This window comes from Paramormyrops kingsleyae, chromosome 4, assembly GCF_048594095.1.
Source record: "Paramormyrops kingsleyae isolate MSU_618 chromosome 4, PKINGS_0.4, whole genome shotgun sequence".
NCBI lineage: Eukaryota > Metazoa > Chordata > Actinopteri > Osteoglossiformes > Mormyridae > Paramormyrops > Paramormyrops kingsleyae.
This window is the reverse complement of record NC_132800.1, coordinates 13285907-13304705: the sequence shown is the minus strand read 5'-3', so window position 1 is coordinate 13304705 and position 18799 is coordinate 13285907. Positions and strand designations below refer to the sequence as shown.

The following is an 18799-nucleotide window of genomic DNA, read 5'->3' as shown; positions in this document are numbered from 1 at the left end:
TGCCTAAGGTCTAAGACAAAACATTAACCCCATAATTGGGACAAGAATAAGAATTGGGACACACCTCTTAATGATTGAATTCAGGTGTTTTACTCATTGCCGTAGGTGCATAAAATAATGTAGTCAGGTTTACAAACATTCGTGAAGGTATGGGTCATTTTGAAGAGCTCAGTGAATTCAAACGTGGTACCGTCATAGGATGCCACCATTACAATAAGTCAGTTTGCAAAATTTCTTCCCTGCTTGATATTCCATTGTCAACTATAAGTGGTACTATTGCACAGAAGCAGCATTTAGGAACAACAGAAACTCAGACAGGAACTGACAGACTGTGTAAAGTAACAGCAGGGTTGCTGAGTGCTGAGGCTCGTAGTCTGTAAAAGTCGCCAACACTCTGTTGACTCAGTAACCTCAGAGTTCCACATTTCCACAAAACCTGTTCTGGGAGCTTCATGCTAGCCTCACTTCATCAAGCGTCAGATGGTGAAGATTATATGTCTGGGCCATGTTAACCTGCTGAAACTGTATAATGACCAGAACCTAACTGTGTGCAGAGGTTAAGCCTGCAGCTGTGCTGAGGTCTTTATCTGCTGGTGATGAGTTGATGCCCTTTGTAAAGCAGTTTCTCAGGATGTCTCCATTGATCAAGTTGACTCTGCAACATTTGTGACCAAGCTGGATCTCTTGAAGGGCAAGTCTCTTTAACACCTTGCAGTCAAGAGTTGTTGGCAATTGTGACACCTGATGACCATATAAGGTCATTGCATTTGGGGTGTGGAATTCTCCAGAAACAGTCCAGTGCCTGCTTAATGAGGTTTTGGAAGGAGTCCGTGATTGTGAGTCTTACTTTTTATTTATTTATTTATTTATTTATTTATTTATTTATTTATTTATTGCCCACCACCACCCCCCCTCTTCGGAGGACAACTTTATTTTGCATTACATTCAAGAGCAAAGAGTGTAGCCGCTCCGAACTCACCAGTACCGTGGAAAAAGGAAAAAAAAAAAAGAAAAACAGGGGGGGTGGGGGGATACAGAAACAACAAGCGTAACAATAACAGACATCAATCACCATGGGGAGAGGGGGAGAGAGAAAAAAAGGTATACAGAAATAATAACACTAATAATGTAGGTGGGATGGAAAAAATGAAGTATAGGGGAATACAGAATACAATCAACCATAAGAAACATAACACTCGTCAAACAACAAGAATTATAACAACATCAGTGATAATAATAATAATTAATAATGTGACAAATCGGTATTATATATATGTAGCATACACACACGTGATCGTACCCTTATACATGTATATTTCAATTCCTAAATCTATAACATACCATAAAAAGTAATAATAATAATGATATTGATCGCTCAACCACCCTTGTATGTATGTGCAAGTGTAGGTGTGACCTGATTTGTCATTGGATGTGTTGGCATTTGATGCCGTCAGGGGAGGTGGCAACACCTTACTTTGATGATTTGGCCTTGGTGAAATACTTGGGTAAAATTCTTGTTCAAATTTGTCCCATAGGAACTAAGGTATAGGCCATTGTAAATATCTGTGTTCCTTAGAATGGCAGATTACTATAGGAGCTTTTGCAACGATTTCGACTAGTATTGTTGCTCCATTGAGTAACTTGCTTAGGCCAAAGGTCCCTTTTGTTTGGACTGAGGCCTCTCAATTAGCCTTTGAAAATCACCAAGCACTGTTGAGTAGCGGTCCTGAGTTAAAGTTCTGCCGTATTTGGGACAATGTGCTGGCAGGTGCCCTGTCTAGGTAGTAAGTGTTTATGCACACCTGCATTGCCACACGGGTGGCGGGTTGTTGTGTTCTAGGTTGGATTAGAGTAATCTTAAGGGTGGATCATATGCCTGTGCACCTATGGTTCAGTGTTTGCACTGGGGGGTGGGGGCATATAACTGTCTTGTCCCCCCCGCCCACAAAAAAAGAGAACAGATGACATGTCTTCTGTTTGAACCATTCTACAAGATCCTAACAATAGTATAACTGGGAAAAACACAGAAATCGTTTTAAAAGTTATCATTTACCTTAAAGCAGTCACTGTTAATTATTCAAACATGTAGCTGAATTATTTGAGGAGAGCATGTGGCTCAGCTGGCTTTGGCAGAATAGTCACATATCTGTGGGTCCTCACAAGGCCCGGAAACAGCCCCCCCCCCATTCCCCCAGCTCCATGGGCGCCGCTGCAGGTGGCTGCCCTTCACTGCCAAGCCTGCTCTCATCTTAATATCTGTTTTTATTATTATTATTGCTTGGTAAAAGAGGTATAATTACTGAAATTTTACTGATTTTACTCACTCCAAAAAATACAACTCACTATGTAAAAAATTCATTGTTTACAAAAAAAAGATCATTTGTAATTGATGGAATTAGTTATTATAAACAATTTTCTAAACAAACTAAACCTTCTATTAGTATTTAAAGGAAACATGGCAGTAGAATAGAATAGAATATATGAATGTATACAGGTGAGAGCAAACGTGGAAGTCACTGCACAGGGTCCTAAAATTCACATAATTTTCTATAAGTGCATTGATTTTTACTTTTATTTCCAGTTGCAAATCACCTAAACACATAATGCCTGCTCTGTGATGGACTGACATCCCCTGGAAGACATACCTTGGCTTGATCTGTGCACTGATCTCCTGGAATCACTGCCTGCTTCTGTCTTTATAATCCCAGATGGTGCAGTTATAGGGCTCACTGGGGTAAAATGAAGGTCCATTCTGTAGTCGGCAGCAAACTGTTCATAGCCAGTAGCCATGTTTTGTAGTATTAGTCATTTAGTTAATTGTTTTTGGGATACTTTTAACAGCCTGTTAATCTTGTCAGCACAGTTTGACTGTACTGTCATGGAGATAAAACCCAGGATAGAGGGGCTCAGTGAACGTGGTCTGGACCCTGTGCAGGAGGGTCACTGTGTCAGAGACGCTGTAGAAGGACAGAGTTCCTGCCCTGTGATCCAGGTACACTCCTATCCTGGGGGAGGGGGGGCCAGATACTGCAGTTGCTACATTATTGTGCAGGAATGAGTAACGGGAGCCTGAGCAGTACAAACACCAGGACTTGTCATTGCTTCCAAGCCCGCTGTTGTTACTCCATCCTTTCCTGCTGATCCCTTTATATGTGATGGCTATACCAACCCATCTGCCGCTCCACTCAACCTCCCAGTAGCAGCACCCAGTCAGACTCTCTGTACACAGCACTTGGGTCCATGAGTCAAACCTCTCCTGGTGATCAGGATGTGACTGTATCTCTCTCTTCCATGTCACCACTCTGTTCCCTTCAGACAGACGGAGGTTTCTGTTTGCTGTGTTGGGGTCCAGAGTGAGCTGACAGGAATCTGATTGAGGAGAAGATCAGAAGGTGATGGTTTGGTCTCATTCACTCCTTATATTGAACAAGATTATGTGCTTTTGGGCATGTTGTAATGCTTTGAAATATAAAGCTAATTTATGTAGTATGCTAATATTCTGTAAAGATTTTTCATCGTATGTAATAGCATTTCTTACGTTTTTGGAAAAATACATTTTAGAGGAAGTAATTTATAATATCACTGAAAAAAGCCTTTAGTAAATGTTTTTCTCTCCATTTTTAAATGATAATATTCTCAACCTCACAGAACAACCTCATAAGCACAATAATATTAAACATCAGCAGTTGTGTTGCCAACAGATTCAAAGGCTCCTGACATAAACAGCTCATGTAAATGTGAAAGGAGGCAGCGGGAGAGAGAAAGAGAAGCTCCACTAGCAGAAGAAAACGAAAGACAATAAAACACACTCCGCCTCATACAGGGAGAGAGAAGCGTGTGTGTGAACAGACTCACATTGTAAGAATTCTGCTCTGGTCCTGGGCACTAATACCGGTAGGATGGTGTCTTTGATAACTAGAAGGAGACAGAGAGAAACAGGGATGTGAGTAAAAGGAATTTACTTGTGGGAGATGGACTTCACTCACTGTGGAGACACCAGCAGTATTATTACTGTGGGGACAACTTTACTATGTGGGATGACAACAGGCAGTTTAACAAACCGTCAATCATTCTACATTAAACATATAACATATTGTTGATGTGTTTAATTTTGAAGAATCGTGATTCAGGTTTTGCAGCCTGTAGAAGGTGGAGCATTTTTAAAGCTTTTCATAAAGATTTAATCTAATGAAATCTTAATAATGCTGACTACTGCATACTCTCTCTGCGTGGTTTATATCAACATGAACAGACTGGAAAACATATTTTTTTATTAACCTGTATGATGGATCTCTGCCGTTTTCTTTTCGCAAACATTTTCTAGTTGATTCTTCAGTTCAGAAACCACCTTCCTCACATTCTCAAAAGAGTGGCGTGGATAGACAGAGATTCTGGGTCCAAATCCAGCTTCAGGGGTGACTGGAAGACCCTGGCACCTCTACAGACACACAGTCTGATTAAACAGCTTCATCGAAACAAATGTGTATTGTAATCAGATTATAGAGGGTTATTGATTTCAGACAAGCGACAAACAATTTCAAATACCAAAGAAATCATACATCCATTTGAATACTCTGGTTGTCAAAGTAACTGTTCTGTTACCTGGAGGAAATGGATGTGATCCTCTGTGTGTGAAAGCTGCTCCAGCTCAGAGTGTCTCCTCTTCAGTTCATCAATCTCCTGCTTCAGTCTCTTCATGTCTCCTTCTGCCTGACTCACTGCAGCCTTCTCCTGATCTCTGATCAGCTTTGTCACCTGAGAGCGTCTTCTCTCAATGGAGCGGATCATCTCAGTGAAGATCCTCTCACTGTCCTCCACTGCTGACTGTGCTGAGCTCTGTTGGTGACACAGGGATCAGAGGACAGTAAATTACAATTGGCCCCTTTTGAGACTCCAGAGAGCCTCATTGTACAATAGTGATGTGAGCTGACAGGAGGTATAAAAACAGCACAGGGCTGGGGTTTGGAGCGTCACGATGCTGGATGCCTCAGGTACTGAAACCCAGCCAGCACTGATTGGAAATGATCCCTCATTAAGCTCATACACTGTCAGCTGCAGGGATTTGGCAGAGACTGGTGGCTGTATGGGGCAGGTTGGTTGTCACCATTGGGTCTCAGTTTAATTGGTGACTTTTTGGTGTTTCTTCATATTATACTGGTGTATGAAAAGTTGCTTCTGGGTAACAGGAATACCATTTTTTGGCTGTTAGAGAAAGACCTTTGGTTCGTTCAGCTCTCCTGTTCAGTGCCTTTGTCCCAAACCTACGCTAGAACCCTAAACTCATTATAACCCATAGTGACCTTAATTTACCGTAAAGAACTCAAGTCACCCATCTGTGGAAGAACCTCAATTCACATCTGAAGTGGTTCTTACAAGCCAGCTGTTGTCTTCTCTTCAGGTTCATACTCACTGTGAATGAGACCACAGCCTCTCTCAGCTCCTGTAGCTCCTTCTCTCTCATCTGAATTCTCTGCTGAAATTCCCTCTGAGTTTCACCCATTTGTTTCTACATGTAGCAAAACACATGACAAAATGAATTTACTAACAGGGATTATATTTTAACCATCCTGTGCAGGGTGGACCCCAGCCTTGTGCCCTTTGCTGACCTGGAAAGGCTCCTGACTCTCACTGTGACACTGACCGGGATAAGTGGTTAGGAGATGGATGGATGGATGGATGATGTTCTTAAATGATTTAATCTTGCTGTATTTATTCAGGTGCAGCTATATTATTCACTGTTTAAAGTAGTTTTCAGTATGAATTCAATCTGAACTTTTTAAACTTCTTAACAACATTTTCACACAATCAAGGGGGTGAAAATTTCCCCTTAATCAGTTATTGCACATTTTCAGTACCACGTTATTTTTGGAGACATTTTCTTTTCACTTTACCAAAGCAAACTTGATTTCTGTGTCTTCAAATCACATATAGTCACAAATACATAGACAGAAAAATGTATGCAAGAAAGTTGCTTGTCTAACCTGTAACTCCTCCCTTCCTGTAGCAGCAGAGACTGTATCATGGCCTCTGTGTTTATCCATCGTACAGAGATAACAGATACACTGCTGGTCGGTACGGCAGTAGATCTCCAGGGGTTTGTCATGGTGAGAGCAGACCTTGTCCTGCAAACAGCTGATGGCATCAATGAGCTTGTGTTGTTTTGTGTGGTGAAGTTTATTGTGAAGTTGCAGGTCGGTGTCACAGTAGGAGGCCAGACACACCAGGCAGGACTTGACAGCTTTGTGTTTTCTCCCAGTACAGACGTCACACTCCACATCTCCAGGTCCAGCATAATGGTCAGCAGGAATAGTTGCTTGTAGTCCAGTCTTCTTCAGTTTCTCCACCACTTCAGCCAGTATGGTGTTTCTGCCCAGAACAGGTCTGGGTGTGAAGGTCTGTCTGCACTGGGGGCAGCTGTAAACTCCAGCATGATCCTTGTGATCCCAGCAGCTCTTAATGCAGCTCATACAGTAACTGTGACCACAGGGAATAGTCACTGGATCCTTCAGTAGATCCAGACAGATTGGACAGCTGAACTGGTTTGGATCCAGTGCTGAACTGGCTTCTTCCATTTTACCACGAACACTGATAAGTTTCAGTTTCGTTTTCTCTCACAGTCGTCTGTGTGAGAGAGTGGGAGGAACTTCCTGCTTCTCAGGCTGCAGTAGGTGTGGTTTTGGACTGAGGCCAGACTGAGGAGAGCAGACTGGACAAACACTGGAGTTGGACTCTAAAACAGTACATTATATAAATTATTTACCTAAAACCTGTGTCTCTTTAGTTTTTATTTAGAACTGTTACTGATATTTTCCCCCAAACAAGCTGCAATCCATCAGTTTGATGTTCTCTATAGAAAGCAGCTAGAAGGCAGAATGGTAGAAGAGAGCAGTTATATTAGGATCGAATCTCTGTGTCTGTTTAGATGCTGTTTCAACTTGTTATGTCCTTCTTGATTCTACAAACTGGATGATTAAAGCAGCTGCTCTTGCTTGCGGGATTATATATTAAACAACTATACACACGATGGATTGTACTCACACACTACTAGCAGCCAAGCTCGCCTCCAGCCAGCTTCCCGAACCACCTGTGCACACATCAAATCTGCCCATGATGCACCAGTGTAACTTACCAATCCTATCGTTACATCCCTCTTCTTCTGCTTGAAGTGAAATCCTTACACTGTAACTAAAAATGAACATCACCATGTCTTCTGTAGCCTCCTGAAAGAAATTACAGTTTTATAATTCAGTAAATGTGGGGTCTCTTGTCTGGCTGTGCTTTTAGTTTTTAGTTTTCTAATCACTGTACTTGACTTTGTGTCTGTGAGGTCATCAATTTCCCAGAAATACGGAATGTATTTATCAGACAGTGTCTGTCTTCAGGAAACAAGTCAATGGCTACTTTTAGCCCATGGTCTGCTTGTAATCTCATGAGAGTATAGTGTCTCTTTTTGCTCTTTTGTACCTGAAGACCTACAGATGTTAAATTTTGCAATAAATGCCTTCGTATGCTTGTTCATACCTTGCCGACAGACACATTCCCCGGATCTCCTGAGACATCCCTCAGTCCCCAAATGTGAGGAATGGATGTTCTGAATGATGTAGCTCCTGAATACTGTCCAATCCTGAAACTCAGCTCCGTCTGAAAGGAATAATAATGCCCAGTTTCTACCCGTGTGTCTCTCTTATACTGTGGCCACCGTCACCTCATGGTGTTAATCAGTGTCTGCAGTTTCGCGTCTGCGTCTGCAACAGAACAAACTGCACTTAGTCTCTCTGCTGAGATTAGAACATAGTCTCCCATGTTACTGGATTCTGTGTCCATCCCTGTTTCAGCTTTGGGGCCCTCTGGCAAGTTTGCTTTGCTCTAAGTGTCTGCTAACAACATGGCGTTTCCTGGAACATAATTGACACTGGCATCATACGTCTGGAATTGCCATAATTATACTGATGGAATTTCTCCACACCAGAATCTATGACGAGGCTCTCTATTTCTGTTTAGGCATACAGTGGCCCCTTCCAGTTTGAGCGAGTGCTCTGCTCCTATATGCTACGGGTTTACCTCACTGGCATCGCACTGCAACCACAGCTGTTCCTCAGGACTATATTACCTTAAGACTGACACATTTGCTGTGTTGTGTTTCAGTCTAGTGAATGCATCCTCATGCACTGCAGACTAATCCCACGTAGACTCTATGTGTGTGAGCTGTGTCAGAATCTCACAGTTATCTAAAAGGTGTTTATATAACTTTGACCAATAGTTCACCATGCCTACCGGTCTCTGGACGCCTTTTACATGCTCTGGTCATGGCATCTCCTTCATGGCATGCACTTGTTCAGGATCCACTGTGTGTCGTTCAGCAGTAAGAAGATGCCCTATGTATGGTACTTCCAGCCCGTCACTGTCTCCTGTGGTCAGTATATCATCTGCCATGATGTCTCTGCCAGGTAAACCCTCCAGTACTTGGGTCAGCTTATACTGGAAACCTTCTGGTGCTGGGCTAATCCCTATCGTCATCCTTAGCCAATAAAATATGCCGAATGGAGTGGCAAAGGTGGTGAGATACCTGGATTCTTCTGCCAGTTGCACATGCCAAAATCCATGCTTGGCATCACAAACTGTAAAGACTTTAGCTTTTGACAAGTCTGGTGAAATGTCTTCTATGGTTGGCAGGGGGAAAAAGGTAAGTTTTAATGTTCTATTTAATGTTGCGGATCTATGTAGATTCTGGGCGTGTCATTCGATTTCTGCTCCCCAGAGGCATAGTGACCTTTTGCCATCTACAGGACATGTTTTGTGCTGCCCCTGTCCTCCAGCACAGGGTTACCACCTGTCTGGGTTTAGCACTGCAACCGGTATGACCCAGTGCTGCAAGTTACAGTGGAGAACCAAGTGAAGGAGAAGACGCCAATTTTCAGCAAACGTCAGTCACTCTGAGTGAGCCTCTTGCCTTCGCTTCAAGCAAGAAAAAACTGAGTCCAAATCTCAGGGTTGATAAGGTAAAAATCATATTTATTAGTGAGACGATGCAATATAGCGTGACAGAGTGCTCTGCATAACCTGGGTGTTTGCACACCCCCCAAAAGAAATGTCCCCCTTTCATGACCTTCTTCCACATGGTTTGTCACCATATAACATGTACATCCCTGAATTTCCTCTTGCAACCTCCAATCTTGCTTAGTAAGTACATACATAATGATTACATGATTGATTAATCACCTATTGTTCTATCCTTACATGTTGTTTGTACTGACAGTGGTTATACTGTGATATACCTGTAACATCCTATAATGATGGAAAGCACTTCATATTATTACCTCAAATTATGGCAAACAGGATAATAGGTCTTTCCTCCCAAATGCTCATGCACTGTTCACCGTTATCACGACAGCCTTCCCTTACAAGCCCAACAGATGCACCCTTTTCCCAATTAGGACAGTTATTTGACTGGTGCCAGGTCAGCGTGTTCCATAGTATGTTTTCCCTAGTATACTTCCTCTCACGAGTTTTCCAGAACAACAACACACTCTCACCCAAAGCCCAGGACAAAGTGTTGTTCCCACTCCCCCGAATGTAACAACATCTAAACCTAAGGTCCATCCATAATCCCAGAATGCAACATTATCTTCTTGCCTAAGGTCTAAGACAAAACATTAACCCCATAATTGGGACAAGAATAAGAATTGGGACACACCTCTTAATGATTGAATTCAGATGTTTTACTCATTGCCATAGGTGCATAAAATAATATAGTCAGGTTTACAAACATTTGTGAAGGTATGGGTCATTTTGAAGAGCTCAGTGAATTCAAACGTGGTACTGTCATAGGATGCCACCATTACAATAAGTCGGTTTGTGAAATTTCTTCCCTGCTTGATATTCCATTGTCAACTATAAGTGGTACTATTGCAAAGAAGCAGCATTTAGGAACAAGAGAAACTCAGACAGGAACTGACAGACTGTGTAAAGTAACAGCAGGGTTGCTGAGTGCTGAGGCTCGTAGTCTGTAAAAGTCGCAAGCACTCTGTTGACTCAGTAACCTCAGAGTTCCACATTTCCACAAAACCTGTTCTGGGAGCTTCATGCTAGCCTCACTTCATCAAGCGTCAGATGGTGAAGATTATATGTCTGGGCCATGTTAACCTGCTGAAACTGTATAATGACCGGAACCTAACTGTGTGCAGAGGTTAAGCCTGCAGCTGTGCTGAAGTCTTTATCTGCAGGTGATGAGTTGATGCCCTTTCTAAAGCAGTTTCTCAGGATGACTGCATTGATCAAGTTGACTCTGCAGCATTTATGACCAAGCTGGATCTCTTGAAGGGCAAGTCCCTTTAACACCTTGCAGTCAAGAGTTGTTGGCAATTGTGACACCTGATGACCATATAAGGTCATTACATTTGGGGTGCGGAATGCTCCTGAAACAGTCCTGTGCCTGCTTAATGGGGTTTTGGAAGGAGTCGGTGGGTGTGAGTCTTACCTTGATGACTTGGCATTCGGCTATGGTGAAATACTTGGTCAGGTTTGTCCCATAGAACATAAAACTTGCAATCTTTCAATCACAAGGGCGTTTCCCTAACCGTTAAGCCACTACTGCCTTAGGAACTAAGGTATAGGCCATTGGAAATATCCTTGTTCCTTAGAATGGCAGATTACTATAGGAGTTTTTGCAAAGATTTCGATTAGTATTTCTTCTGCATTGAGTAACTTGCTTAGGCCAAAGGTTCCTTTTGTTTGGACTGAGGCCTCTCAATTAGCCTTTGAAAATCACTAAGCACTGTTGAGTAACGGTCCTGTGTTAGCCACCCCTGGTTTTAGCAGACCCTTTAAACCAATCGTTGACACAAGTGATGCTGGGTTAGGAGCCATCCTACTCCAGGACGATACCTTACGGGAAGAACATCTCTGGTGTCCTCTGGTTCTCCACTTGTGGTCTATACTGTTCATAACCTCTTTGGTTTTTCTAAACAACATGAAAAATGCTAATCAGTGCTTAATGCACTGTAGTTGGCTTCCACAGAGTTACGAGTTAAAGTTCTGCCATATTTGGGGATGGGACAATGTGCTGGCAGGTGCCCTGTCTAGGTAGTAAGTGTTTATGCACACCTGCATTGCCACACGGGTGGCGGGTTGTTGTGTTCTAGGTTGGATTAGAGTAATCTTAAGGGTGGATCATATGCCTGTGCACCTATGGTTCAGTGTTTGCACTGGGGGTGGGGGCATATAACTGCCCCACAAAAAAAGACCACAGGTGACATGTCGTCTGTTTGTTGTGGACTGATGCCACCCCACCCTCATAGTCAATAACTTTAAGCATCGCCTGTTATGGCTTGACTCACCTGTGGTCTGTTACACTGTGCAGACATGTCTCCTGCTCATTGCTGCCACCTGCTGGTTACCTGTAAAGGACCTGGCCACGTGAACCATTCTATGAGATTCTAACAATTATATCTTGTGATGTCTTGGTCCACAGTCCACTGATCCGGAGGGAAATACACTCTACACAGGTTGAGTATTAACCTCCGTCCATGTTTGATAACCACTTTATACAGGTCAGGGAGCCTATCTCAGGAAGCATAGGGCACAGTTTTATATATTTATATAATATATATTATGTATAATGCCTTTTAAATATATTCATATTTGCTTAATGGTAAATAGACATTTATATAAAAGTAGAGTACAAAAACAGCAACGTCAACTGCAAAAAAGTTCAAATTTATTAGCTTGGCAAATTTTAACTGAGAAAAACACAGAAATTGTTTTAAAAGTTATCATTTACCTTAATGCAGTCACTGATAATTATTCAAACATGTAGCTGAATTATTTGGGGAGAGCGTGTGGCTCAGCTGGCTAAGCCTGACTTTGGCAGAATAGTCACATATCTGTGGGTCCTCGCAAGGCCCTGAAACAGCCCCCCCCCCCATTCCCCCAGCTCCATGGGCGCCGCTGCAGGTGGCTGCCCTTCACTGCCAAGCCTGCTCTCATCTTAATATCTGTTTTTATTATTATTATTGCTTGGTAAAAGAGGTATAATTACTGAAATTTTACTGATTTTACTCACTCCAAAAAATACAACTCACTATGTAAAAAATTCATTGTTTACTAAAAAAAGATCATTTGTAATTGATGGAATTAGTTATTATAAATATTTTTCTAAACAAACTAAACCTTCTATTAGTATTTAAAGGAATCATGGCAGTAGAATAGAATAAATGTATGTATACAGGTGAGAGCAAACGTGGGAGTCACTGCACAGGGTCCTAAAATTCACATAATTTTCTATAAGTGCATTGATTTTTACTTTTATTTCCAGTTGCAAATCACCTAAACACATAATTCCTGCTCTGTGATGGACTGACATCCCCTGGAAGACACACCTTGGCTTGATCTGTGCACTGATCTCCTGGAATCACTGCCTGCTTCTGTCTTTATAATCCCAGATGGCGCAGTTATAGGGCTCAATGGGGTAAAATGAAGGTCCATTCTGTAGTCGGCAGCAAACTGTTCATAGCCATTAATCATGTTTTGTAGTATTAGTCATTTAGTTAATTGTTTATGAGATACTTTTAACAGCCTGTTAACCTAGTCAGCACAGTTTGACTGTACTACTATGGAGATAAAACGCAGGATAGAGGGGTTCAGTGAACGTGGTCTGGACCCTGTGCAGGAGGGTCACTATGTCAGAGACGCTGTAGAAGGACAGAGTTCCTGCCCCGTGATCCAGGTACACTCCTATCCTGGGGGAGGGGGAGCCAGATAGAACAGTTTCCACATTACTATGCCGGAATGAGTAACGGGAGCCTGAGCAGTACAAACACCAGGACTTGTCATTGTATCCAAGCCCGTAGTTGCTACCTCCTCCTTTCCTGTCAATCCCTTTATATGTGACGGCTATACCAACCAATCCCCCGCTCCACTCAACCTCCCAGTAGCAGCACCCAGTCAGACCCTTTGTACACAGCACTTGGCGGTATAAGATAAATCTCTCCCAGTGATCAGGATATGACTGTATCTCTCTCTTCCATGTCACCACTCTGTTCCCCTCAGACAGATGGAGGTGTCTGTTTGCTGTGTTGGGGTCCAGAGTGACCTGACAGGAATCTGATGGAGGAGAAGATCAGAAGGTGATGGTTTGGTCTTATACACTCCTTACATTAAACAAGATTGTGTGCTTTTGGGTATGTTGTAATGCTTTGAAACATAAAGCTAATTTATGTAGTATGCTAATATTCTGTAAAGATTTTTCATCGTATGTAATAGCATTTCTTACGTTTTTGAAAAATACATTTTAGAGGAAGTAATTTATAATATCACTGAAAAAAGCCTTTAGTAAATGTTTTTCTCTCCATTTTTAAATGATAATATTCTCAACCTCACAGAACAACCTCATAAGCACAATAATATTAAACATCAGCAGTTGTGTTGCCAACAGATTCAAAGGCTCCTGACATAAACAGCTCATGTAAATGTGAAAGGAGGCAGCGGGAGAGAGAAAGAGAAGCTCCACTAGCAGAAGAAAACGAAAGACAATAAAACACACTCCACCTCATACAGGGAGAGAGAAGCGTGTGTGTGAACAGACTCACATTGTAAGAATTCTGCTCTGGTCCTGGGCACTAATACCGGTAGGATGGTGTCTTTGGTAACTAGAAGGAGACAGAGAGAAACAGGGATGTGAATAAAAGGAATTTACTTGTGGGAGATGGACTTCACTCACTGTGGAGACACCAGCAGTATTATTACAGTGGGGACAACTTTACTATGTGGGGTGACATCAGGCAGTTTAACAAACCGCTAATCATTCTACATGAAACATATTACATATTGTTGATGTGTTTAATTTTGAAGAATCGTGATTCAGGTTTTGCAGCCTGTAGAAGGTGGAGCATTTTTAAAGCTTTTCATAAAGATTTAATCTAATGAAATCTTAATAATGCTGACTACTGCATACTCTCTCTGTGTGGTTAATATCAACATGAACAGACTGGAAAACATATTTTTTTATTAACCTGTATGAGGGATCTCTGCCGTTTTTTTTTCGCAAACATTCTCCAGTTGATCCTTCAGTTCAGAGACCACCTTCCTCACATTCTCCAAAGAGCGGCGTGGACTGACAGAGATTCTGGGTCCAAATCCAACTTCAGGGGTAACAGTAAGACCCTGGCAACTCTACAGACACACAGTCTGATTAAACAGCTTCATCAAAACAAATATGTATTGTAATCAGATTAAAAAGGGTTATTGATTTCAGACAAGTAACAAACTATTTCAAATACCAAAGAAATCATACATCCATTTGAATACTGTGGTTCTTATATTGTCAAAGTAGCTGTTCTGTTACCTGGAGGAAATGGATGTGATCCTCTGTGTGTGAAAGCTGCTCCAGCTCAGAGTGTCTCCTCTTCAGTTCATCAATCTCCTGCTTCAGTCTCTTCATGTCTCCTTCAGCCTGACTCACTGCAGCCTTCTCCTGATCTCTGATCAGCATTGTCACCTGAGAGCGTCTTCTCTCAATGGAGCGGATCATCTCAGTGAAGATCCTCTCACTGTCCTCCACTGCTGACTGTGCTGAGCTCTGTTGGTGACACAGGGAGCAGAGGACAGTAAATTACAATTGGCCCCTTTTGAGACTCCAGAGAGCCTCATTGTACAATAGTGATGTGAGCCGACAGGAGGTATAAAAACAGCACAGGGCTGGGGTTTGGAGCGTCACGATGCTGGATGCCTCAGGTACTGAAACCCAGCCAGCACTGATTGGAAATGATCACTCATTAAGCTCATACACTGTCAGCTGCAGGGATTTGGCAGAGACTGGTGGCTGTATGGGGCAGGTTGGTTGTCACCATTGGGTCTCAGTTTAATAGGTGACTTTTTGGTGTTTCTTCATATTATACTGGTGTATGAAAAGCTGCTTCTGGGTAACAGGAATACCATTTTATGGCTGTTAGAGAAAGACCTTTGGTTCGTTCAGCTCTCCTGTTCAGTGCCTTTGTCCCAAACCTACGCTAGAACCCTGACTCATTATTACCCATAGTGACCTTAATTTACCTTAAAGGACTCAAGTAACTTATCTGTGGAAGAACTTCAATTCACGCCTGAAGTGGTTCTTACAAGCCAGCTGTTATCTTCTCCTCAGGTTCATACTCACTGTGATTGAGCCCACAGCTTCTCTCAGCTCCTGCAGCTCCTTCTCTCTCATCTGAATTCTCTGCTGAAATTTCTTCTGCACTTCGCCCATTTGTTTCTACATGTAGCAAAACACATGAGAAAATGAATTTACTAACAGGGATTATATTTTAACCATCCTGTGCAGGGTGGACCCCAGCCTTGTGCCCTATGCTGACCTGGAAAGGCTCCTGACTCTCACTGTGACACTGACCGGGATAAGTGGTTATAAGATGGATGGATGGATGGATGATATTCTTAAATGATTTAATCTTGCTGTATTTATTCAGGTGCAGCTATATTATTCACTGTTTAAAGTAGTTTTCAGTATGAATTCAATCTGAACTTTTTAAACTTCTTAACAACATTTTCACACAGTCAAGGGGGTGAAAATTTCCCCTTAATCAGTTATAGCACATTTTCAGTACCACGTTATTTTTGGGGACATTTTCTTTTCACTTTACCAAAGCAAATTTGATTTCTGTGTCTTCAAATCACATATAGTCACAAATACATAGACAGAAAAATGTACAAAAAACATTGCTTGTCTAACCTGTAACTCCTCCCTTCCTGTAGCAGCAGAGACTGTATCATGGCCTCTGTGTTCATCCATCGTACAGAGATAACAGATACACTGCTGGTCCGTGCGGCAGTAGACCTCCAGGGGTTTGTCATGGTGAGAGCAGACCTTGTCCTGCAAACAGCTGATGGCATCAATGAGCTTGTGTTGTTTTGTGTGGTGGAGTTTATTGTGAAGTTGCAGGTCAGTGTCACAGTAAGAGGCCAGACACACCAGGCAGGACTTGACAGCTTTGTGTTTTCTCCCAGTACAGACGTCACACTCCACATCTCCAGGTCCAGCATAATGGTCAGCAGGAATAGTTGCTTGTAGTCCAGTCTTCTTCAGTTTCTCCACCACTTCAGCCAGCATGGTGTTTCTGCCCAGAACAGGTCTGGGTGTGAAGGTCTGTCTGCACTGGGGGCAGCTGTAAACTCCAGCATGATCCTTGTGATCCCAGCAGCTCTTAATGCAGCTCATACAGTAACTGTGTCCACAGGGAATAGTCACTGGATCCTTCAGTAGATCCAGACAGATTGGACAGCTGAACTGGTTCGGATCCAGTGTTGAACTGGCTTCTTCCATTTTACCATGAGCACTGATAGGATTCAGTTTCGTTTTCTCTCACAGTCGTCTGTGTGAGAGAGTGGGAGGAACTTCCTGCTTCTCAGGCTGCAGTAGGTGTGGTTTTGGACTGAGGCCAGACTGAGGAGAGCAGACTGGGCAAACACTGGAGTTGGACTCTAAAACAGTACATTATATAAATTATTTACCTAAAACCTGTGTCTCTTTAGTTTTTATTTAGAACTGTTATTGATATTTTCCCCCAAACAAGCTACAATCCATCAGTTTGATGTTCTCTATAGAAAGCAGCTAGAAGGCAGAATGGTAGAAGAGAGCAGTTATATTAGGACTGAATCTCTGTGTCTGTTTAGATGCTATTTCAACTTGTTATGTCCTTCTTGATTCTACAAACTGGATGATTAAAGCAGCTACTCTTGCTTGCTGGATTATATATTAAACAACTATACACACGATGGATTGTACTCACACACTACTAGCAGCCAAGCTCGCCTCCAGCCAGCTTCCCGATCCACCTGTGCACACATCAAATCCGCCCGTGATGCACCAGTGTAACTTACCAATCATATCGTTACATCCCTCTTCTTCTGCTTGAAGTGAAATCCTTACACTGTAACTAAAAATGAACATCACCATGTCTTCTGTAGCCTCCTGAAATAAATTACAGTTTTATAATTCAGTAAATGTGGGATCTCTTGTCTGGCTGTGCTTTTAGTTTTTAGTTTTCTAATCACTGTACTTGACTTTGTGTCTGTGAGGTCATCAATTTCCCAGAAATACGGAATGTATTTATCAGACAGTGTCTGTCTTCAGGAAACAAGTCAATGGCTACTTTTAGCCCATGGTCTGCTTGTAATCTCATGAGAGTATAGTGTCTCTTTTTGCTCTTTTGTACCTGAAGACCTACAGATGTTAAATTTTGCAATAAATGCCTTCGTATGCTTGTTCATACCTTGCCGACAGACACATTCCCCGGATCTCCTGAGACATCCCTCAGTCCCCAAATGTGAGGAATGGATGTTCTGAATGACGTAGCCCCTGAATACTGTCCAATCCTGAAACTCAGCTCCGTCTGAAAGGAATAATAATACCCAGTTTCTACCCGTGTGTCTCTCTTATACTGTGGCCACCGTCACCTCATGCTGTTAATCAGTGTCTGCAGTTTCGCGTCTGCGTCTGCAACAGAACAAACTGCACTTAGTCTCTCTGCTGAGATTAGAACATAGTCTACCATTCTGTGTCCATCCCTGTTTCAGCTTTGGGGTCCTCTGGCAAGTTTGCTTTGCTCTAAGTGTCTGCTAACAACATGGCGTGTCCTGGAACATAATTGACACTGGCATCATATGTCTGGAATTGCCATAATTATACTGATGGAATTTCTCCACACCAGAAACTATGACGAGGCTCTCTATTTCTGTTTAGGCATACAGTGGCGCCTTCCAGTTTGAGCGAGTGCCCTGCTCCTATATGCTACGGGTTTACCTCACTGGCATCGCACTGCAACCACAGCTGTTCCTCAGGACTATATTACCTTAAGACTGATACATTTGCTGTGTTGTGTTTCAGTCTAGTGAATGCATCCTCATGCACTGCAGACTAATCCCATGTAGACTCTATGTGTGTGAGCTGTGTCAGAATCTCACAGTTATCTAAAAGGTGTTTATATAACTTTGACCAATAGTTCACCATGCCTACCGGTCTCTGGACGCCTTTCACATGCGCTGGTCATGGCATCTCCTTCATGGCACGCACTTGTTCAGGATCCACTGTGCGTCCTTCAGCAGTAAGAAGATGCCCTATGCATGGTACTTCAAGCCCGTCACTGTCTCCTGTGGCCAGTACATCATCTGCCATGATGTCTCTGCCAGGTAAACCCTCCAGTACTTGGGTTAGCTTATACTGGAAACCTTCTGGTGCTGGGCTAATCCCTATCGTCATCCTTAGCCAATAAAATATGCCGAATGGAGTGGCAAAGGTGGTGAGATACCTGGATTCCTCTGCCAGTTGCACATACCAAAATCCATGCTAGGCATCACAAACTGTAAAGACTTTAGTTTTTGACAAGTCTGGTGAAATGTCTTCTATGGTTGACAGGGGGCAATAGCTGCTTTTTAATGCTCTATTTAATGGTTGCAGATCTATGTAGATTCTGGGCGTGTCATTCGATTTCTGCTCTCCAGAGGCATAGTGACCTTTCGCCATCTACAGGATATGTTTTGTGCTGCCCCTGTCCTCCAGCACAGGGTTACCACTTGTCTGGGTTTCCCTGAACATGTCCTCTTTTTGGGGCCCTGTCCGAGTGTCCAGGCCGTTTTCCAAAAATCTGCACTTTGTCTGCGTTTAGCACTGCAACCGGTATGACCCAGTGCTGCAAGTTACAGTGGAGAACCAAGTGAAGGAGAAGACGCCAATTTTCAGCAAACGACAGTCACTCTGAGTGAGCCTCTTGCCTTCGCTTCAAGCAAGAAAAAACTGAGTCCAAATCTTAGGGTT

The 18799-nt window shown here is 42.6% G+C and overlaps 2 protein-coding genes across 2 annotated transcripts; both read right to left on the bottom strand.

Moving 5' to 3' along the window:
* Window positions 1–1733: 1733 nt before the first annotated feature.
* Window positions 1734–6572, bottom strand: LOC140588733 (tripartite motif-containing protein 16-like). The gene is made up of 6 exons (XM_072710684.1): window positions 5982–6572; window positions 5411–5506; window positions 4603–4836; window positions 4279–4438; window positions 3856–3915; window positions 1734–3369 (listed from the first exon to the last, which is right to left on the bottom strand). The coding sequence occupies exons 1-6, from the start codon at window positions 6570–6572 to the stop codon at window positions 2855–2857; spliced, it is 1656 nt and encodes a 551-aa protein (XP_072566785.1). The 3' UTR covers window positions 1734–2854.
* A 5203-nt stretch (window positions 6573–11775) lies between these two features.
* LOC140588734 (tripartite motif-containing protein 16-like) lies at window positions 11776–16922 on the bottom strand. The gene is made up of 7 exons (XM_072710685.1): window positions 16867–16922; window positions 15719–16467; window positions 15149–15244; window positions 14342–14575; window positions 14010–14169; window positions 13587–13646; window positions 11776–13101 (listed from the first exon to the last, which is right to left on the bottom strand). Exons 2-7 carry the CDS (start codon window positions 16307–16309, stop codon window positions 12587–12589), a joined length of 1656 nt encoding a protein of 551 aa, XP_072566786.1. The 5' UTR covers window positions 16310–16467; window positions 16867–16922; the 3' UTR covers window positions 11776–12586.
* Window positions 16923–18799: the final 1877 nt, after the last annotated feature.

What these genes read in the sequence shown, in the direction of transcription:
- LOC140588734 (XM_072710685.1), bottom strand. Translation starts at nt 16,309, where the DNA reads ATGGAAGAAGCCAGTTCAACACTGGATCCGAACCAGTTCAGCTGTCCA. An exon ending in CAGGAAGGGAGGAGTTACAG is followed by an intron (nt 15,245 to 15,718) that starts GTTAGACAAGCA and finishes TGCTACATGTAG; the next exon opens with AAACAAATGGGCGAAGTGCA. An exon ending in CAGAGCAGAATTCTTACAAT is followed by an intron (nt 13,102 to 13,586) that starts GTGAGTCTGTTC and finishes CTCCTCCATCAG; the next exon opens with ATTCCTGTCAGGTCACTCTG.
- LOC140588733 (XM_072710684.1), bottom strand. Translation starts at nt 6,572, where the DNA reads ATGGAAGAAGCCAGTTCAGCACTGGATCCAAACCAGTTCAGCTGTCCA. An exon ending in CAGGAAGGGAGGAGTTACAG is followed by an intron (nt 5,507 to 5,981) that starts GTTAGACAAGCA and finishes TGCTACATGTAG; the next exon opens with AAACAAATGGGTGAAACTCA. An exon ending in ATCACATCCATTTCCTCCAG is followed by an intron (nt 4,439 to 4,602) that starts GTAACAGAACAG and finishes GTGTGTCTGTAG; the next exon opens with AGGTGCCAGGGTCTTCCAGT.